The sequence below is a fragment of the Nerophis ophidion genome, linkage group LG27 (assembly GCF_033978795.1).
Source record: "Nerophis ophidion isolate RoL-2023_Sa linkage group LG27, RoL_Noph_v1.0, whole genome shotgun sequence".
NCBI lineage: Eukaryota > Metazoa > Chordata > Actinopteri > Syngnathiformes > Syngnathidae > Nerophis > Nerophis ophidion.
The window spans coordinates 12525064-12545826 of NC_084637.1; the positions used below are offsets into that span (position 1 = coordinate 12525064).

General features: G+C 41.6%; 1 protein-coding gene across 2 annotated transcripts; it reads right to left on the reverse strand.

Annotated features, from left to right (window-relative positions):
- Positions 1-4939: 4939 nt before the first annotated feature.
- Positions 4940-17369, reverse strand: LOC133544396 (uncharacterized). Of its 2 annotated transcripts, XM_061889674.1 has the most exons (6): positions 17143-17368; positions 9831-10163; positions 9720-9761; positions 8860-8970; positions 8713-8747; positions 4940-8652 (listed from the first exon to the last, which is right to left on the reverse strand). In XM_061889674.1, exons 1-6 carry the CDS (start codon positions 17213-17215, stop codon positions 8377-8379), a joined length of 870 nt encoding a protein of 289 aa, XP_061745658.1. In that variant the 5' UTR covers positions 17216-17368; the 3' UTR covers positions 4940-8376. The 2 variants fall into 2 exon arrangements, with proteins under 2 accessions (XP_061745658.1, XP_061745659.1); XM_061889675.1 differs by lacking the exon at positions 9720-9761 and having other exon boundaries at positions 17143-17369.
- Between the last annotated feature and the right edge of the window lie 3394 nt (positions 17370-20763).

Below are 20763 nucleotides of genomic sequence, written 5' to 3' on the forward strand. Positions count from 1 at the left end.
ACATCAGGACTGGCAAAAATTGCGATCTAATAGAAAAACCAAAACCCCAAAACTCAAAATTGCGCTCTAGCGCCCCCTAGGAATAAAACACAGACAAAACTGCTCCTAGGAAGAAAACACAGACAAAACTGATTGTAATTTCCGGTAGGAATGTCGTACAGACATGAAACAAAAACCTCTATGTAGGTCTCACTTAGACCTACATTTCATTCATTTACATCCTAAGCAAAAATCAACAGGAAGTTGGCAATAACCCTTCAAAACAAAAGTTTTTTAAAAATCCGTCACCTTTTTTCAAACATTATCTCCTCTGAGCTCGTTTGTTGTGTTGGCTTCAAACTCGCACAGGAAAGAGATTGAACCTTTCTGATTAAAAGTTGCGCAAAGAGTTTTTCTAACTGCTCCGGTTTTGATTTTATGAGCCTTCAAAGAACCGCTACGCTGATGCTGCTGCCGTCTCAAGATGGCCGCTTAAAAGCAGGAAGCACCAGCGTGACCACACAATGCAGAGAAGGTAGGTACTGTGCGGGTAAAGATATGTTGACTGGGTGAAAGAAGGAGGCACCGGTTTGACTCCAGGATACAGAGAAGGTAGGTAATGTGAAGGTAAATATATGTTGTCTGGGTGGTGGCAGGAAGCACCAGCGTGCATGGGTGAAAGAAGCACCTGTGTGACCCCAGGATGCAGGGAAGGTGGGTAATGTGCAGTTAAAGATATGTTGAATGGGTAAAGGCAGGAAACACCAGCAAAATGTTTTCTAAAAGGTTGAAAAACACTGCTATAGACACAATGTTGTTTTCAGTTCGAACTGGCAGTCCGACAGCGAGGCAGGGCACATCGTAGCCCGGCCCGAGATGGTGGCGAGGCAGGGCGCGCCGGGAGCGACGCCGCAATCAAGATCAGGTGCGTGGATCGTGCACCTGGGGACAATTGACAAATCCTCTCACACTGTACAAAGGACGACAGCCGTGAACGTCAGGGAGGGAGGCGGAGAGACAAGAAGGAGCCAGAGAAAAGCTGATGCTGAGAGAGAGAGACTGACAGCGCGAGAGAGGCGACGACGCCCGAAGCAGAAAAGCAAGCGGAAGAGTGAGCGGCAGACGGAACAGCTGAAAAGCAGTCTTTATTGAAAAACAAAGAAGTCTAAACGTGCCGCCGCTATGTCCTTCCTTGACGGTCCTTGGAACCCACACGACGGCTTGAGAAGTCTGTCACATACACATTTTTGCAACATTGGAGATCATTAGTAAAATGGAGGCTTTTCACAAGATGAGATAACTTCTGGAAATTGCTGGCTCAGAATGGCCAAAGGTATAAATGTGTGAGTCCAAGTTTAAGGAAACGGCAGGCTGTCTTCTTCTACTGGATTTATTACAATCTTTGCAAGCTGGGTAATGTTTGCTGTGGTCTGGAACAACATGGCATACAAACAACTATGAGAAATGCAGCTAATATTACATACAGATTGTCAGGAAGTGGAGTTCTGTCAAGTATTGGTGGTGACAAAACCCAAGATGCAGAGATGGCAGGCTTGATACAGGAAGACATGATTTTTAATGTATGAAAAACACAAACCAGGAACCAGGAGACAGGAAGCATGATACCAGGAAAACAGGTGAACTGCAAACAGCGAACAGGAAACGGGAAAACTGGAGACAGTAACCAGCAAACAGTCCACGGCATTCAGGAAACAGCTTACAATTACTCCAGCACTGGAGTATTCTACTATTTTCACTATGTAAAAGTGCTTTGAGTCACTAGAGAAAAGCACTATATAAATATAATTCACTTCACTTCACTGACTGGAGGGCAAGGCATGTATAAATACCAGGCTGATTGACACCAGGTGTGGCCAGGTGCCAATCAGCCGCAGCTGAGGGGAAACAGCGCTCAGGGAGATAAGCAGGAAACTGAAGAAAAATAAGAGCGCTGACAGGAAATAAAACACAGAGGAAGAAACCAATACATAACCAAACTGTCAGTGACAAACCTGACACATGCAAATATAAATTAAATACACAGAGGACATAAGTAAAGGAGGTAAAATGATCTCAAATATAGCTACAAACGAGGCATAATGATGCAATATGTACATACAGCTAGCCTAAATAGCATGTTAGCATTGATTAGCTTGCAGTCATGCACTGACCAAATATGTCTGATTAGCACTCTAACAAGTCAATAACGTCAACAAAGCTCACCTTTGTGCATTCAGGCACAGCATAAAACGTTTGGTGGACAAAATGAGACAAAGGAGTAGCGTAAATCATGTCTTTCTGTGGCAGCGTCGGAGAAAGTTGTACAAGAAACTACGGTGAGTTTAAGGACCGCTGAAATTAGTAGGACAATGCGGTGCTTGCCCAATATTGTCATCAGTGAAGCATGTTTAATACAAACAGTGGGCTTTATAACAAATAGGAAGGTTTGTGTCATGTTTGTTCTCCTACAGAAAATATATTAAAACAAAAAAATACATATTTTTCTTCATCTGTTTCCATTTTCACACATCTCTGAAAAAGGTCCAGGGAGCCATGAAGGTGGCTCTATAGCGGGCCTGGGCAATTATTTTGACTCGGGGGCCACATTTAGAGAAATAAATGTGTCTGGGGGCCGGTATATCTATTTTTAGGAACACTAATACAAAACCTCACAATAATGTCTGATTGAATGCTGAAAAGGTTTTGACAGACCGCCTTAAAAAAACAAAATTTAATTTTTACATTTTTCTATGAACGATAAAACACAGAATATTGACAAAATATGATTGTCACACCCCCTTTCGATCGACATATTTTACAATCAAGTGAAACACAACAAAAATGCAACAAACAGTGAAATATGAACGAGAAGGGTACACAATAAACCCACCTACATTCTGATATATCTGATATTTGCAAAATTTCCCCCAGGGATCAATAAAGTACTTTTTATTCTATTCTATACATCACTAAGCTTTAGAACTTTGTTGTGAAAATCTCCGTCCGCGGAGATTGGTGCCTCGTCTGAGCTGCTGTGACGTAGATGACCTTAGTAACTAATTAGATTACCATACTAACTAGTATATCATGCAAAAGTGCAGATTCAAACCATTGAAATACTTTGTATAGTTCAAGACTTACGGTCATGACAAATACATCACTGCACATCAGAATGGCAGCTACAGTTTCCATCTTAAAGATCTAAAAAAATTATTTGGGAATGTCCGGCGGGCCAGACTGAAAAGCTCAATGGGCCACATGTGGCCCCTGGGCCTTAATTTGCCCATACCTTCTTTATAGCCATGGGTTGCTGACCCCCAGCCTAAGTAGTCAACACACATAGCCATCTTTGTCTGAAAAGCTGGTAACACAATTGAGTAGCACGGTAATTGTAGTTTGCCAACAATCAATTATGGAGATATCGTCGTGTTCTGGGGCTGCATGAGGGAACTGGGGAACTTGATGGAAAAAATGTCTCCAACTGTGAAGAATGAATATGTTTTTAAGTGTTCTTTCTTAATCCATAGTCATGTTTAAAGCAGCTAATATTTTCCCATGTGAACACTTTGGGCTTTTTAACTTATGTCCGCGAGTAAACTCTTTGTTTCACCTTGAAGGCGCTATACTGTACACATAGGGGTATAATATACTCCCTTTTGGTGGAGAAGGCCTTATTTTTTTTGGAACAACAGCTTTATTTCTTTCTGGGTGGAAGGTGCTGTTTTTGCAATACATAAACTGACTCTTTTTGTTTGGATTTAGACCTCTTCTTGCTGATGCTATTGCTGTGTTGTAAGGGCTGGTCTCCTTAAGCTTTAGGAAAACTTGGCGTTGTAAGGGCTGGTCTCCTTAAGCTTTAGTAAAACTTGGCGTTGTAAGGGCTGGTCTCCTTAAGCTTTAGTAAAACTTGGCGTTGTAAGGGCTGGTCTCCTTGAGCTTTAATAAAACTTGGCCAAGTACTATTTTGTCTAAGTGGTCATTCTTATTCAACATATATGTCATACAAAATAACTTGGGATTTACCAGTGTGTTTTATTCCCTGAGAGGAAGACTGGTCGCACGCAACACAACCTAACTGACATTTTGATGCAGATGATAATCCCTTCCCCTGGGAAACCGTTTTTCATGAAACACACATTCGAAATCAAAAGCTGAGAGTTTGGGAGTGGCCAAGAATGTCTCCTCAGACACAAACCCACTTGCATTCTTAAGTGGAAGAAAGAAAGCTGGAGGAGCATGAGGTGTCTAACATCCATTATGGAGGAGTTAAAGTGCAGCTCTTGTAAGTTTCTGAATGTACAAGATGGTTGAAGCTGTGTTTTTCAACCACTGTGTCGCGGCACACTAGTTTTCCCTTAGATACAGTCTGGTGTGCCGTGGGAGATGATCTAGCTGAGAAAATGTTTCCCCTGTACAAAAACTGACTGCATTGACGATTGAGATACAGGACATTAGGACATCCCGATACCAATATTTTGGTACTGTTACGGCTCAAGCACCTGCCGCCTCTCATTCTTCAGTGCGCTCTTCTGAGTGCGCCTCTGAACACGCCCACGGGCTTTTCTCTGCACGGCTGCACGCAATCTAGAATCAACACACCTGACGCTGATGAGGCTCCACTCTTCTTAAGCCAGCGCCACCTGCTTTCCAGTGCCAGAACGTAGCTACCTGTTTTGTACAGTAAGCCCACACGTCTCTAGCTCCTTTTCCACGTGCCTATTCGATCTCTGTGTTTCCCCTCCCCTGTGCTCATTGTGTTTTGTCCTGTGTCATCATCCAGCAGCCCTTCCTCATCCCCTGGTTTCGAGCTGTTTGTCTCGTCTCCCTGGATCCCCTCTGCTGCCTTCCTCCGAGCCTACCTTGCCCTTTCTGGACTTTCGCCTCTTTCCTCAAGATGCACCTTCAACACCTCCCGGTAACACTCAACATATAATCGCTTCACATAGTCACACCACACGTATTTGGATTATTTACACACGTCATTTTATTGTAGTAATAAACACACCTAAGGCTAAGCGAAGTCCCTGTCTCCGTTCTGTGTCGTTTTCCACCGTACCAGTACAGGTACCTGTATTTTGATGCCTTTTGAACCTTTTCAAAATAAAGGGTACAACAAAATAATGGAATCATTGTCTTTATTTTGACATAAAATCTAAATGTACGTTAAGCATACATTTCTTATTGCAACCAAATAACAGTTTTGTCATTAAATAAGATACTGAACAGAGACAACAACTTTCAGTTGTGAAGAAGCAAACAGGTTACACAGGCTTCTAATTTGGCTGCTGACGTACAGTATGTAGCAACCTATTATTTTGTCAAAATTATGGTAGAAAATGGGTCATTAATCTACTTGTTCGTCTGCTTACTTTCTGTTTAACATGTTCTAATCACGCTTCTGCTAAATGTAATAAGCATGTATGCTTCTGTTTGATACTTTACATAGATTTTGGCTGACAAATTCTGGTATCAGTCCAATACCAAGCAGTTACAGGGTTATGGATAATACTTTCACAAAGTCACGTTTTGTTTGTCACAATATAATTTTCACACAATGATCAAAACCGTGACAAATTCCACATCGTGCAGCCCCCGCAGCAGCATTCAAAAGCCACAGGAAACCCCACGCACATGCTTTATGCAAAACCTGCAACACCTTCCACTAATACCACAAATCACATGCTTTTCTTATGCAGTACAAGGCAATACCAGATGAGAAATGACAAATGAATGGACCAGAAGCTCAAAAATATTGCATTTTGAGGAAAAATTACATACATACCCTGTTAAGGTACAACCTTACCACAGTCCAAGTATAGAATGAGTGTCCAACTCATTTTTACCGGCCTCAGGTGGTCTTTCGTAAGGGTCAACATATATGAACATAAATGGGGACGCCGTGGCATGGTTGGGAGAGTGGCCGTGCCAGCAACCTGAGGGTTCCTGTTTCAATCCCCACCTTCTACCATCCTAGTCACGTCGGTTGTGTCCTTGAGCAAGACACTTCACCTTTGCTCCTGATGGGTCCTGGTTGGCGCCTTGCATGGCAGCTCCCGCCATCAGTGTGTGAATGTGTGTGTGAATGGGTGAATGTGGAAATAGTGTCAAAGCGCTGTACAAGTTGTGGAAGTCTAGTGCTTCCGGGTCCCCTGGACCACCCACCATGGACATGACAGCTGTGCACACAAATGCTTTTTCCTGTTGCTTTTCAGCACACGTCTTTTGGATCTAGGCCTTCAATTTCGCTCTCTCTCTCTCTCGACGTGCTCTGACATCCACCAACAACGACCATCAACCACCCCTTCTCCTTCCCGACTGCTGCCTTTAACAGAGCGACGGATGATTAGACAAACACTCTCAGCTGCGTCATCTATGCACCTGTCGCTAATCTCGAAGCCAGTTCCGCCACACCCCGCTTTGCTGCTGGTCCGCAGGCCACGCCCGCCACACAAGTATAACCCATTTAAATGTATATATGCCTCATTATTACACAATAGACAGTGAAGTTAATTATATTTATACAGCACTTTTTCTTTAGTGACTCAAAGCGCTTTACATAGTGAAACACAATGTCTACGTTACATTTAAACCAGTGTGGGTGTCACTGGGATCAGGTGGGTAAAGTGACTAAACGCCAGAGACTAGAATGGCGGAAGGGGGAATCGAACCTGGAACCCTCAAGTTGCTGGCACGGCCACTCTACCAACCGAGCTGTATCGCCCCATAGACAGCACGGTTGGATAGGGGTGAGTGAGTGTGCCTCACGATATGTTGGTACTGGGTTCAGTTCCCGGGCTCGGACTCTTACTGTTTGGAGTTTGCATGTTCTCCTTGTGACTGGGTGGGTTCCCTCCCACCTCCAAAAACATGCACCTGGGGAGAGGTTGATTGGCAACACTAAATTAGTTGACAAGACTCTGCAGCATCGCGTGGACATCGGGGGCGGTATCTCTGGATTGGCAGACCGGGGTGGTGGTCCCTCTCTTTAAGAAGGGGGATCGGAGGGTGTGTTCCAACTATCGTGGGATCACACTCGTCAGCCTTCCCGGTAAGGTTTATTCAGGTGTACTGGAGAGGAGGCTACGCCGGATAGTCAAACCTCGGATTCAGGAGGAACAGTGTGGTTTTCGTCCTGGTCGTGGAACTGTGGACCAGCTTTATACTCTCGGCAGGGTCTTTGTGGGTGCATGGGAGTTTGCCCAAGCAGTTTACATGTGCTTTGTGGACTTGGAGAAGGCATTCAACCGTGTCCCTCAGGAATTCACGTGGGGAGTGCTCAGAGATTATGGGGTATCGGACTGTCTGATTGTGCTGATTGTGGCGGTTCGCTCCCTGTACGATCAGTGTCAGAGCTTGGTCCGCATTGCCGGAAATAAGTCTGACACATTTCCAGTGAGGGTTGGACTCCACCAAGGCTGTCCTTTGTCACCGATTCTGTTCATAACTTTTATGGACAGAATTTCTAGGGGCAGTCAGGGCGTTGAGGGGTTCCGGTTTGGTGGCCGCGGGATTAGGTCTCTGCTTTTTGCAGACGATGTGGTCCTGATGGCTTCATTTAGCCAGGATCTTCAGCTCTCACTGGATCGGTTTGCAGCCGAGTGTGAAGCGACCGGAATGAGAATCAGCACCTCCAAGTACGAGTCCATGGTTCTCCCTTGGAAAAGGGTGGAGTGCCATCTCCAGGTTGGGGAGGAGACCCTGCCCCAAGTGGAGGAGTTCAAGTACCTAGGAGTCTTGTTCACGAGCGGGGGATGAGTGGATCATGAGATCGACAGGCGGATTGGTGCGGCGATCCGTTGTGGTGAAGAAGGAGCTGAGCCGGAAGGCAAAGCTCTCAATTTACCGGTCGATCTACGTTCCCGCCCTCACCTATGGTCATGAGCTTTGGGTCATTACCGAAAGGACAAGATCACGGGTACAAGCGGCCGACATGAGTTTCCTCCGTCGGGTGGCGGGGCTCTCCCTTAGAGAGAGGGTGAGAAGCTCTGCCATCCGAGAGGAGCTCAAAGTAAAGTGTGTGAATGAGAGTGTGAATGTTGACTGCCTATCTGTGTTGGCCCTGCGATGAGATGACGACTTGTCCAGGGTGTACCCCGCCTTCCGCCAATATGCAGCTGAGATAGGCTCCAGAGACCTCCGCAACCCCAAAAGGGACAAGCGGTAGAAAATGGACTGATGGATGGATGGATGGGTGATTTGGATTAATTTGCTTATCTTTATTACTGTGTATTAAAATGGAAGTAATTCAACCATGATTTTGACAGGAAAAGCCAAAGACATCATCCATCCATACATTTTCTACAGCTTGTCCTTCTCTGGGTCAAGAACCAAACATTGCTTGTTTTCCTGTTTTAAACATGGGAGAACTCTGATCCTGATCATTCCAGCCTCATACTACTAGCGGATAACTGCATACTCTGAACTCTCCTCCATGGGCGGCAGTGGCCGAACAGCGCCACCAGGTGGCAGCTGGTGATCAAGAGTGGCATACATGATGGAGTTTCTATCTTGTATTGTATTTTTCTTTGACTTGTCTTCACCCTGTGGACTCATCTGGCCGCTTCTTGGCAACCGCGTGGAGGGTGGTGTCGCTTTCGTAGTTGGCGGGTCAGAGGCGGTTCGCCGGCAGGCCACGGATTTAGCGTCGATATGTGGGTTTGCCATAGAGTTGTCCTGCAAACTTTACGTATTAGATCCACTGTAATGATGTACTGACATTTCAGGTTGTCTTACCTGATTTTCAAAGTGATTCTCTCTCTTTGTGTTACCTGCATTTTCAGTACAGATAATGTATCGGTTTTTGTATATTTCTTCAATATCTTGGAAAACTTGTATAATTATATTATTTGACATGCAAGGATACAAAAGAAAAGGCCTCACCTTTGCGTCGCTGCATTGCTATGACATAAATACATGTCAGTATTATGCCAAATGCCAGAGCGCCAACAGCAAGATATCCCCCGGAAATCCTTCCTGCTTCCCCCTCCGGTGCTAAACATGAGCAAATATACATAGTTTATTTTAAAAGGGGAGAAAAAAATGTCATCAAAGCAGGAAAAGCAAGAAAGGAAAACATTTCTCATGGGTGCTTTAGATTTAAAAACATAATCTGTCATTTCCGGGCTATGAGCCGCTACTTTTTTTCCCGACCTTTTGACCAATACTGTGGTTGATTTATGAATTTTTCCAGGACCGGAACCTTCACATGCCACCAATAGATTCAGCCTCGTCAAATCAAACCAATGAAATTGCTGAACTGGTCACGGTGAACCAATGGAATCATTCAAATTAAATCAAAACACCTACACAATTATTCAGCCGGCCATTTAGCGATTATGGACTCACCTTCGACATGGAGAAGACACTACCAAAAGCACAAGATGTAGCCCCAAATCCGAAGATCCGAAGGAGATCAACTAGACCGGCGAAGAAAGTAAATAGAACGGAAATCTACCAATAACAATGGGCCCCGAAAGGCTAGACCAAAGGAGGAGAAGGACGAAGGCCGCACTCAATGACTTCTCAATGGCTACTTGTTTTATACTTTTGTTCAATTTGGGAGTGAACAAAAGCACCTGTGTAAATATTTCATGTTTCAATGTGTACACCGACGGTTTATAGAATTGTGCGGCCAAACGAGTGAAAAATAAAATGATGAGTGTGCGGCGTATTTTAAATGTGCTCTACAGCCCGGAAATTACAGGTAGTACATCAAGAATTGGTTGCAAAAGCATTCTTACTTATTTTATTCGTAACTGAGTCGTTGCTCATCGTACGGCTATCTAAAGAAAAACAGGTGGTATTTAATGTAAGATAAGCTCTCAAAATTAACCAAAATTCATGACTGTTACCTTGCACAGAGATGTTGATAGGATTCCCCAGGCTCAATCCACGTTCACTTTGACACCGATACAAACCGGCATCGCTTATTTGTATAGTTGTGAGGAGTAAAGATAATATCTTATGTAATGCATTTCTAACCGTAAGTTCTATGTGAGCATGAGAGTCATTGGTCACTGGCAAATAGGTCTTGTTTTCCAACTTATACCAGAAGACATTTTCAAACGGGTCTTTGCAAGTATTGCTGTATGTGATTGTGCAATGAATCTCCAGGTTTTTCCCAACTGGAACTTTTGAAAAAATGTTTTTCCGCCCCTGGATTTTTAGGTCGCAGTCGTCTCCGTCTGGACAGAAGGGATGAGAAACACAGGAGTTATAGCCGACAGACTGACGTCCATTTGGAAGACAGTGACAGACTCTATGGACACAGAATTTTAACAGGGGCCAGGAAACGCCAGCATATAACCCCAATTCTTCAGAGTTGGCACTGGCTCCCTGTTCATTTTAGAATTGAATTTAAAACATTGCTGTTTGTTTTTAAATCTTTACATGGACTGGCACCACAATATATCTCGGACCTCATCCAAATTTACATCCCTGCGCGCGCTCTGAGGTCCGAGAGCCAGTTCCAGCTCGTGGTGCCCAAGACCAGACTTAAGACCAGGGGAGACAGGGCCTTCTCTGTGGTCGGCCCTAAGCTCTGGAACACTCTGCCCCTCCATGTTCAAACTGCTTCCACAGTGGAGTGTTTTAAGTCTCGTCTGAAGACCCACTTTTATTCTTTGGCTTTTAACACTACGTGAGTTGTGTGGTCCTCTGTCCTCTGTTGTCCTCTGTGTTTTTTATACACTTTGATTTTTATTTTACTGTTTTAATTGATTTTACCCTTTAAAATAGTTTTTAATCATATTTGTTTTTATATTGTTTTTATTGGTTTTATTTTTATTCATTTTTTGTTTTATTCAGTCATTGGTGGAGTATAATATTGTTTTTAACATGGCTGTGCAGCTCTTTGGAAACGTTATTGTTGTTTAAATGTGCTATATAAATAAAGTGGATTGGATTGGATTGGATTGAATTGTAACGTAGTAGATGTAAAGTACACATCCGTTCATGACCTCTATACAAAAATATGAAATATTGTAGGCTCTGAACCGAGGATGTCGTTGTGGCTTGTGCAGCCCTTTGAGACACTTGTGATTTAGGGCTATATAAATAAACATTGATTGATTGGTTGATTGATTGATTGATTGATTGTGACGCTTTCCAGTAATTTGCACATTTTTGTAAATGTTGGGTCATTCCAACGAATAGGTGCCGTTTGAGCGCCCTGGAAATAAAAATGTTTTATTTAGGGCTGTCAAATAGAACTAGTTAACTCATGTGATTAATCACAGAAAAATATTGCATTATTCATGTATGCATGCGGATTAATCACAAAATGTATTGTGAGCTTAAAGGAGCCATATGGGAAGAATTGCATGTCAAGTCATCATTAAATGGCTCTGATATGTCAGGACATTAATAAATGATCCATCCATCCATTGATTTTTAAAGTTAAAGTACCAATGATTGTCACACACACCTACACTAGGTGTGGAGAATTTATTCTCTGCATTTGACCGATCACCCTTGTTCCACTCCTTGGGAGGTGAGGGGAGCAGTGGGCAGCAGTGGTGGCCGCGCCCGGCAATCATTTTTGGTGATTTAACCCTCAATTCCAACCCTTAATGCTGAGTGCCAAGCAGGAAGATAATGGGTCTTTGGTATGACTCGGCCGGGGTTTGAACTCACAACCTACCGATCTCAGAGCGGACACTCTAACCACTAGGCCATAGATATTTCTCTACCACTTGTCCCTTTCATGTTCTTTTCAAATACCTTTGTAACTGATAACCGTAGTTCAGCCGGGATATGCTCATATCCGAACTAGATTTACAGCCCTGAAATCTTGTTATTGTTTTCAATTCGATGTCCCACCTTCCACCGTGTTAACCGATTAGAACGTCTATGATTGTGTCACATCCAGGTCGCCAGTTTACCATTTACCCTGAAAAGTTGAAAAACTTATTTGGGTGTTACCATTTGGTGGTCAATTGTACGGAATATGTACTGAATTGTGCAATCTACTAATAAAAGTTTCAATCAATCAATCAAAGTTACACACAGTCATCTTCGTCGAGCTACTGCCACTGGTAAAGTTACTAAACATGTCAGACCTTAGTAAACTTACAAGGCCTCGTTACAATTCTTAACTTATTCATGACAAAGCCAGTAACAAAAAACGAGGATTTGTGTCGGGGATAACTTTAAAGGATGGAGACGATTGAAGGCGGAGAAGATTTTCCTTATCTGACGCCAAACTTGCTAGTTTCTTCCTTGATAGGTAAGTCAGGCATTTACATTTTCTTATTACTTGTAATAAGTGGAAATGGACATTTCGTTTAAAAAATATATTGACCAAAACAGTCTTATGACCTTGTCTAACAAAGCTAGTATGTTCGTGCAACGAATGCTTAGGAGCGAAGCACCATCACACTAGTGTAGCTTAGCATGCTAGCCCGGTCAATGGGAGCATACATAGACATATAGGGGGAAATATATGCCAGTTAGCCTGTATGTCGATGTGAAATCCAACTAACAGGGCAAAGTATATTTTGAACGAATAAAACTTATGTGGTTATGGGTAGTGTCAATGCCTATTTCGTTCTCAATATGCTGATACGTTGGGGAAATGGGTTCCAACATTAGTACGGCTGTCATGGCAATGTGAAAGGTATGAAGACAGCAAAATCACATGATAAAATAATTCCTCATTCAAGTTTGCATATAGAGACTACATGTACCAAGTTGTATGTCAATGTGAAATGTTCGAAACAGTAGCCTATAGACCTACCTTCGTAAAATACCTCCTCTAGTTTTGGGTCGAGCTGGATTCGGCTGCGTGTCTGGCAACCTCAGTCATGGAGACTGAGGTTGCCAGAGGACACAACCTCTACAGTTTCCAAAAATAATTTGTATTTTGGACTTGTCAGACCAGGCCAGAACACTTTTCCACTTTGCATCAGTCCATCTTGGATGAACTCAGGCCCAGCGAGGCCGGCGGCTTTTCTGGGTGTTGTTGATAAATGGCTTTTGCTTTGCATAGTAGAGTTTTAACTTGCACTTACAGATGTAGCGACAAACTGTAGCTACTGATAGTGGTTTTCTGAAGTGTTCCTCAGCCCATGTGGTGATATCCTTTATTCAATGATGTGGCTTTTTGTTGCAGTACCGCCTTAGGGATCGAAGGTCCGTAATATCGTCGCTTACGTGCAATTATTTCTCCAGATTCTCTGAACCTTTTGATTATAATACGGACCATGGATGGTGAAATCCCTAAATTCCTTGCAATAGCTTGTTGTGAAATGTCATTCTTAAACTGTTGGACAATTTGCTCACGCAATTCTTCACAAAGTGGTGACCCTCGCCCCATCCTTGTTTGTGAATGACTGAGCGTTTCATGGAAGCTGCTGTTATACCCAATCATGGCACCCAGCTGTTCCCAATTAGCCTGCTCACCTGTGGGATGTTCCAAATAAGTGTTTGATGAGCATTCCTTAACTTTCTCAGTCTTTTTTGCCACTTACGCCAGCTTTTTTAAAACATGTTGCATGCATCAACTTCCAAATGAGCTAATATTTGCTCAAAATAACAAGGTTTTCCAGTTCGAATGTTAGGTATCTTGTCTTTGCAGTCTATTCAATTGAATATAGGTTGAAAATAATTTGCAAATCCTTGTATTCTGTTTTTATTTACCATTTACACAACGTGCCAACTTCACTGGTTTTGGGTTTTGTACATTAAAATGTATATTTATAATGACTTAAGTCCTACCATAGCTTAGAGTCACTGTAGCTGTTGGCAGAAGTCGTCGACACATTTAGTCAAAATGTTACAAAGTCAAGGTTAAAACTAAATCCTCAAGACTTTGTGGATCCAAGCCTCAACCCGAATTTGAGAACTTGCCCAACGATGCTACCCCCTCTGATTAAAAAAAAAAAAATTCTACAGGTCACATCGCCCAGATCAGGGGTCGGCAACCCAAAATGTTGAAAGCGCCATATTGGACCAAAAAGACAAAAAAATAATCTCTCTGGAGCCGCAAAAAAATAAAATACTTTTATAAGTGTTATTATGATGTCAACACATGATGTAAGTTGCTAGTTAGCTATTGTTTCACCTACTATAAAAACGACTGTGTCGCAGGCTGACGCAAATCTTTGTTGACAGAAATGTTGAAATGTAATATTTATTGTGCACTTTTTTACAGCATTGGAAAACATTAGTAAAACTTCTCAAAGGGTAAGATAACTCCTGGAAATGACTATCTTAGAATGGCCAAAGGAATAGATGTGTGTGTCCATGTTTAAAGAAACGGCAAGCCGTCTTCTTCTAATGGATTTATTACAATCTTTGCAAGCTGGGTTACGTTTGCTGTGGTCTGGAACAACATGGCACACAAAAAAATATCAGAAATGTAGCCAATATTACATATGGATAATGTGTCATGAAACAAAAAAAAATTCAATAACAAAGGACACAAATAAAGGAAATTAAATGAGTTCAAATCTAGCTACAAACGAGGCATAATGATGCAATATGTACATACAGCTAGCCTAAATATCATGTTAGCATGGATTATCTTGCAGTCATGCAGTGAGCAAATATGCCTGATTAGCACTCCATAACAAGTCAATAACATCAACAAAGCTCACCTTTGTGCATTCACGCACAGTATAAAACGTTTGGTGTCAGGCTTGCCACTGACAGTTGGTTTGTGTTTTAGTTTTTCCTCTGTGTGTGTTTAGTATTTCCTGTTTTTAGTTCCTGTCAGCGCTCTTATTTTGTCTGTTTCCTGTTTTTTCCCCTGTGCGCTGTTTTCCCTTAGCTGCGGCTGATTGGCCCCTGGCCACACCTGGTGTCAATCAGCACGCTCCTATTTTACCTGCTTTGTTCCTACAGTCAGTGCTGGATTACTGATTTGTCCAGGTCACTTCTAGTCGCTCTTGTGATGTGTTATCGCTCCTGTCGCGTCATACCTTGTCCTGTCTTTGCAGCGTAGCGGTGCTATATTCGGCTGATGTTTGTAGCTTACTGTTTTTTGTTCCCTGCTTCCAGTTTGTTCTTTCATTTTACAAGTACGACTTCTGTTTCCTGCTAGATTCCTCTTAGCTTCCACGCTAGCCCTTTTGTTTGTTATCCGCCCACGTGCGCGCTTTTTGTTTGAACCCTTTGTTTGTTTTTGTCTTAGTGTTTAATTAAATCATGTTTTCCTGCAAAATTCCTTCCTCCATCTCTGCATATTGGGGTTCATCAACAACTAACTTTGACATTTGGTGGACAAAATGAGACAAAGAAGGAGTGGCATAAAACACATTTCTGTGGCAGCGTCGGAGAAAGTTATACATGTGAACAAACTGTTGAGTCTCAGTCCACACAACGGTGAGTTCAAGGGCCGCTGAAATTAGTCGGTGCAAAAGGCGCTCGCCAAATACTCTCATCAGTTAAGCATGAACACAAAAATATTTAAATTTTGGATTTCTAACAATCAGGAAGGTTTGTGTCATGTTTGTCCTCCTACAGAAACCATATTAAAACAAAAAATGTATTTTTCACCCCATTTTTTTTCCATTTCCGTACATTTTTTAAAAAAAGCTCTAGAGCTACGGGTTGCTGACCTCTGGTCCAGAGGAGGAAAGTTTCATCATTGACATCCGTTGCAGGCCAATGGAAAGGACAAAAGTAAGCTCATTTATTTTATTTGTCTGTATATTTAATGATATTTCGATTACGACTGACGGAGGTAAAGTTTCAAATAGCTCAAATAGTAGCACTTACCAGTGAGCTGCCTCTATTTTTTAAATTTCATTTATTTACTAGCAAGCTGGTCTCGCTTTGCTTGACATTTTTAATTCTAAGAGAGACAACACTCAAATAGAATTTGAAAATCCAAGAAAATATTTTAAAGACTTGGTCTTCACTTGCTTAAATAAATTCATTTATTTTTTTACTTTGCTTCTTATAAATTTCAGAAAAACAATTTTAGAGAAAAAATACAACCTTAAAAATTATTTTTGGATTTTTAAACACATATACCTTTTTAACTTTTATATTCCTTCCTCTTCTTTCCTGACCATTTAAATCGATGGTAAAGTATTTTTTTTAATGTTTTATTGTAAAGAATAATAAATACATTTTAATTTAATTATTCATTTTATCTTCTGTTTTTTTGACGAAGAATATTTGTGAAATATTTCTTTAAACTTATGATTAAAATGAAAAAAAAATATTCTGGTAAATCTAGAAAATCTGAAGAATCAAATTTAAATCTTATTTCAAAGTCTTTTGAATTTCTTTTAAAATTTTTGTTCTGGAAAATCTAGAAGAAATAATGATTTGTCTTTGTTCGAAATATAGCTTGGTCCAATTTGTTACATATTCTAACAAAATGCAGATTGGATTTTAACCTATTTAAAACATGTCATCAAAATTGTAAAATAGTCTCAATCAGGAAAAATTACTAATGATGTTCCATAAATTCTTTTTTAAATTTTTTCAAAAAGATTCGAATTAGCTAGTTTTTCTCTTCTTTTTTGCGGTTGAATTTTGAATTTTAAAGAGTCGAAATTGAAGATAAACTATGTTTCATTTTTTTCGTGTTTCTTCCTCTTTTAAACCGTTCAATTAAGGGGTTTTTTTCATCTTTTATTCTCTACAAAAAAACTTCCGTAAAAGGAAAAAAAATGTACGACGGAATGACAAACAGAAATACCCTTTTTTTTTAGATATATAGATTTATTTATTAAAAGGTAAAATGAGCAAATTGGCTATTTCTGACAATTTGTTTCAGTGTGTATCAAACTGGTAGCCCTTCGCATTAATCAGTACCCAAGAAGTAGCTTTTTGTTTCAAAAAGGTTGGTGACCCCTGCTCTACACTCTGGATAATAGTAAAAGCTATATTTTAAAGCTGAAAGTCCACATTTCAATTGAATTTATATGAAAATAATGAACCATTGCTGCGATGAGGTGGCGACTTGTCCAGGGTGTACCCCGCCTTTCGCCCATTTGCAGCTGAGATAGGCTCCAGCGACCCCCCGCGACCCCGAACAGGACAAGCGGTAGAAAAATGGATGGATGGATGGAATGCACCACTGTTGTGTTTAAATTATTTTCTCTATCATAGTTATATAAGGTAAATAGACTCTGGCTATCAATGGAAGTCATGAATACTTAAGGACTGTCCAACAAGTTTGTAATACTAAAATAAAAGGTGACTTACCGCTTTCGCTTGTGGTGGTGAGATGTAACAATGCCAAGATGGACACAACTTGTACGGTCCAGGTAAGCGTCATGGTGGACAGTGAGACTAAAACATCTCATTGCAGCACATTTAAAACCAGTCGGTGTCTCGGCAAGTCATCTTCTCATCGCAAAAACAGAAGTGAGCAGTGTTACTTCCTCTTTCTGCGGCGGCTCTGCCATGAGAAGTGACAGTAAGTGATTCTTGGTGGGTTTGCAGCTTCTGTAAGACCCTTAACGTAAACATCCCTTATTTGAGCACCCACGCTACCTTGAACGAGTGCGGTTGCAGCTCACATGTGCAGAGTCATGACGGGTTTCAGTCTGGTTGTGTTAAGTGTTTCACCCAGGACGTGAGTATATTTTGGCCTCTCTGTAAGAGTTCAACGGTGCAGGAAGACGTTGGTCATGTATCGGAAACCATAAACAGATGACTGCAGTATAACCTCATAACCCATTTTTGTCCCAAATAGTGGGGTGGAGGTGGGAGGTGGTGCGATGAGGGGGGTGGGCTTGGCGAACATGCTTTATCAGTATCATGCTTCAAAATGTCAATACTAGGACTATGAGGTGCTTGTTTTCCCGAGATGCAAGTGAACTTGGACCGGCGATGGCATGAAGGTAAAGACATCCTTTTATTTTGACACTAAGACTAAAAAACTGGAACAAACAAAAGGCATGCACAATGGCGGAGAACAAACTTGACTAATGAAACAAAACTATGAACATAAAAACACTTGCACAACGGCATGAATAACAAAAAACTTACTTGGAACGGAACGAGAACGGGACATGGATCATTGGCATGAATTACAAGGTGTCAGGCTTGGACTTGGTCTTGGTTTGTTTTCCCGAGGTTCAAAGCGAATGGAGTGGAAACGGCGTGAAGGTAAAGACATCTTTATTTTAACACTAAAACTGAAAACAGGAACAAACAAAAAGCGGTCACAATGGAGGTACAAAACAAAAGACTAGCACAAAGGCTATAAACTATAAACATGAAACAAAACACTTGTGCTATGGCATGAATGACAAAAACTTAAGTGGACAAAATGAACAGCATAGCAAGGCATGAAGCAGATAATCGGGGTCGTGAAGGAAGTGATGTTGCCAGACTGACTAACTGGTAACTGTGGCTTAAATAATGAACATGATAAGTGAAAACAGGTGTGAGGCAAGACAGGTGAACTGATTGGTTGTCATGGTAACAAAACAGGGAGTGAAAAAAAAAAGGAACTTAGAGTCCAAAGCACCCACTATTCCTAGGCAATCTCCCATCCAAGTACTAACCAGTCCAGACACTGCTTAGCTTTGAGAACAGATAAGATTGGGGATGCTCAGGGTAATACGGCCTTACAAAACTCATGATCAGACATGACAGAAAACTAAATCAGTTGGCATGGTAAGACAAACAAGGAAATGCAAAACAGAACTAAAATGTCCAAAAAACTAAACATAGCATGACCAAAACAAAACATGAACCATAGGCGTGACACAAGTTGCGTAGGAGGTGATCGAGGGTGTGAAGGAGGTGATAGACCGTGATGTTGCCAGGACGAAGAACAGAAACAGAATGGCTTGACTAGCAGTGACAACAGGTGCGAGACATGAGGACAGCTAATGAGTTGCTATGGTAACAAAACAAACCAGGAAGTGCAAAAACAGGAACTGATTGTCCAAAAAACAGAACCGAACATGACCAAAACAAAACATGATCCCATAGACGTGACACAAGTGAAGTGAAGTATATTTATATAGCGCTTTTCTGTAGTGACTCAAAGCGCTTTACATAGTGAAACCCAATATCTAAGTAACATTTTAACCAGTGTGAGTGGCACCGAGAGCAGGTGGGTAAACATAAATTACCCTAAGAACAATGTGTTGGATAAAAAGCAGTTAAAAAGTTAAAAACCGTAAGAAAAAAGTTAAAAACAGTTAAAGAAGTATTGTTGAATTTGTTGAACAATTCCTGACCAGGCTGAATATTTTGAAGCTGGAACAGTTTGAATACAACAATGTGGGATTTGTGGAACTTTGAAGATTGCCCCATTTATTTCAATGGGAATTTCCCAAAAATGTAGGAATTTTGGTAGTAAACTTGAATGGTCGGAATGATTTGAAAAGGTCGGTGTAGAAATTTTTCAAATCGGTCCAGAAATGTTGAAGGAGTAACATGTTGAATTGAGAAATTGTATTATGGAATTCCTGGAATTTCGGGAAAACCGGGAATTTTTCCATTCTAAAAAAAACTTAGTTTGTTTTACCTGATTAAGAGGATGGTTTTGTTGGTAGAACGGTTGAAATGCGTTGAAAAATGTGGAAAGAGTAGACGCCAGAAAATACAACACACACAGAGGAAACAAAGACAAATGCAGAGTACAAAACTAAAACATAGCCAAACTGTCAGAGACAAGCCTGACACAACTAATTAAAGTGTTACCAAAAATATTACTTGTTTGTTTCTTGTGTTTTATTTTCATTATAATGATCATCAACAAATTCAATGCAACAAAGCAATTAATTAATTAATCGTACTTAACATGTTAATACTGTAATAACAGTACTTGGTATCGGATTAATACCAACATGTGCCAGACTTCCCCTCTTTTCATGTACTGTAACTATTTTATCAATCAATGTTTATTTATTTCGCCCTAAATCACAAGTGTCTCAAAGGGCTGCACAAGCCACGGCGACATCCTCGGTTCAGAGCCCACAAAAGGGCAAGGAAAACTCACAGCCCAGAGGGACGTCAATGTGAATGACTATGAGAAACCTTGGAGAGGACCGCAGATTTGGGGCGACCGGATGCAACGGATGTCGAGTGGGTCTAATATAACATTGGGAAAGTCCAGTCCATAGTAGATCTAACTTAATAGTGAGAGTCCAGTCCAAAGTGGATCCAACATAATAGTGAGAGTCCAGTCCATGGTGGGGCCAGCAGGAGACCATCCCGAGCGGAGACGGCTCAGCAGCGCAGAGATGTCCCCAACTGATGCACAGGCGAGCGGTCCACCGCCGGGTCCCGACTCTGGACAGCCAGCACTTCATCCATAGCCACCGGAACTGTCCCCCACGCCCCCTTCACAATGGAGAGGGGGACAGAGGAGAAAGTGAATTTTAGTTATATTTTCGACCAAATTTCAGGAGCTATCAGATCACACTTATCCAACTTTAATCATTCAGATATGGGGCGGCATGGCGTAGTGGGTAGAGCGGCCGTGCCAGAAACCTGAGGGTTGCAGGTTCGCTCCCCGCCAAGTCGCTGCAGTTGTGTCCTTGGGCAGGACACTTCACCCTTGCCCCGGGTGCCGCTCACACTGATGAATGAATGGATAGGTGGTGGTCGGAGGGCCAGGGCGCAAACTGGCATCCACGCTTCGTCAGTCTACCCCAGGGCAGCTGTGGCTACAGATGTAGCTTACCACCACTGGGTGTGAATGAATGATGGGTTCCCACTTCTCTGTGAGCACTTTGAGTATCTAATAATAGAAAAGCGCGATATAAATCTAATCCATTATTATTTTTATTATTCTTACTACATATGTATTAAAAATACATATTTCTGAATGGTAAATAAAATAATAAAATATTTCACAGG

Excerpts from the sequence above, each read along its gene's own strand:
- LOC133544396 (XM_061889674.1), bottom strand. The coding sequence starts at position 17,215 with ATGACGCTTACCTGGACCGTACAAGTTGTGTCCATCTTGGCATTGTTA. Across the intron at positions 10,164-17,142 it reads CACCACCACAAGCGAAAGCG|ACGGAGACGACTGCGACCTA; the intron begins GTAAGTCACCTT and ends CCTTCTGTCCAG. Across the intron at positions 8,971-9,719 it reads CTCAGTTACGAATAAAATAA|CACCGGAGGGGGAAGCAGGA; the intron begins GTAAGAATGCTT and ends GCTCATGTTTAG.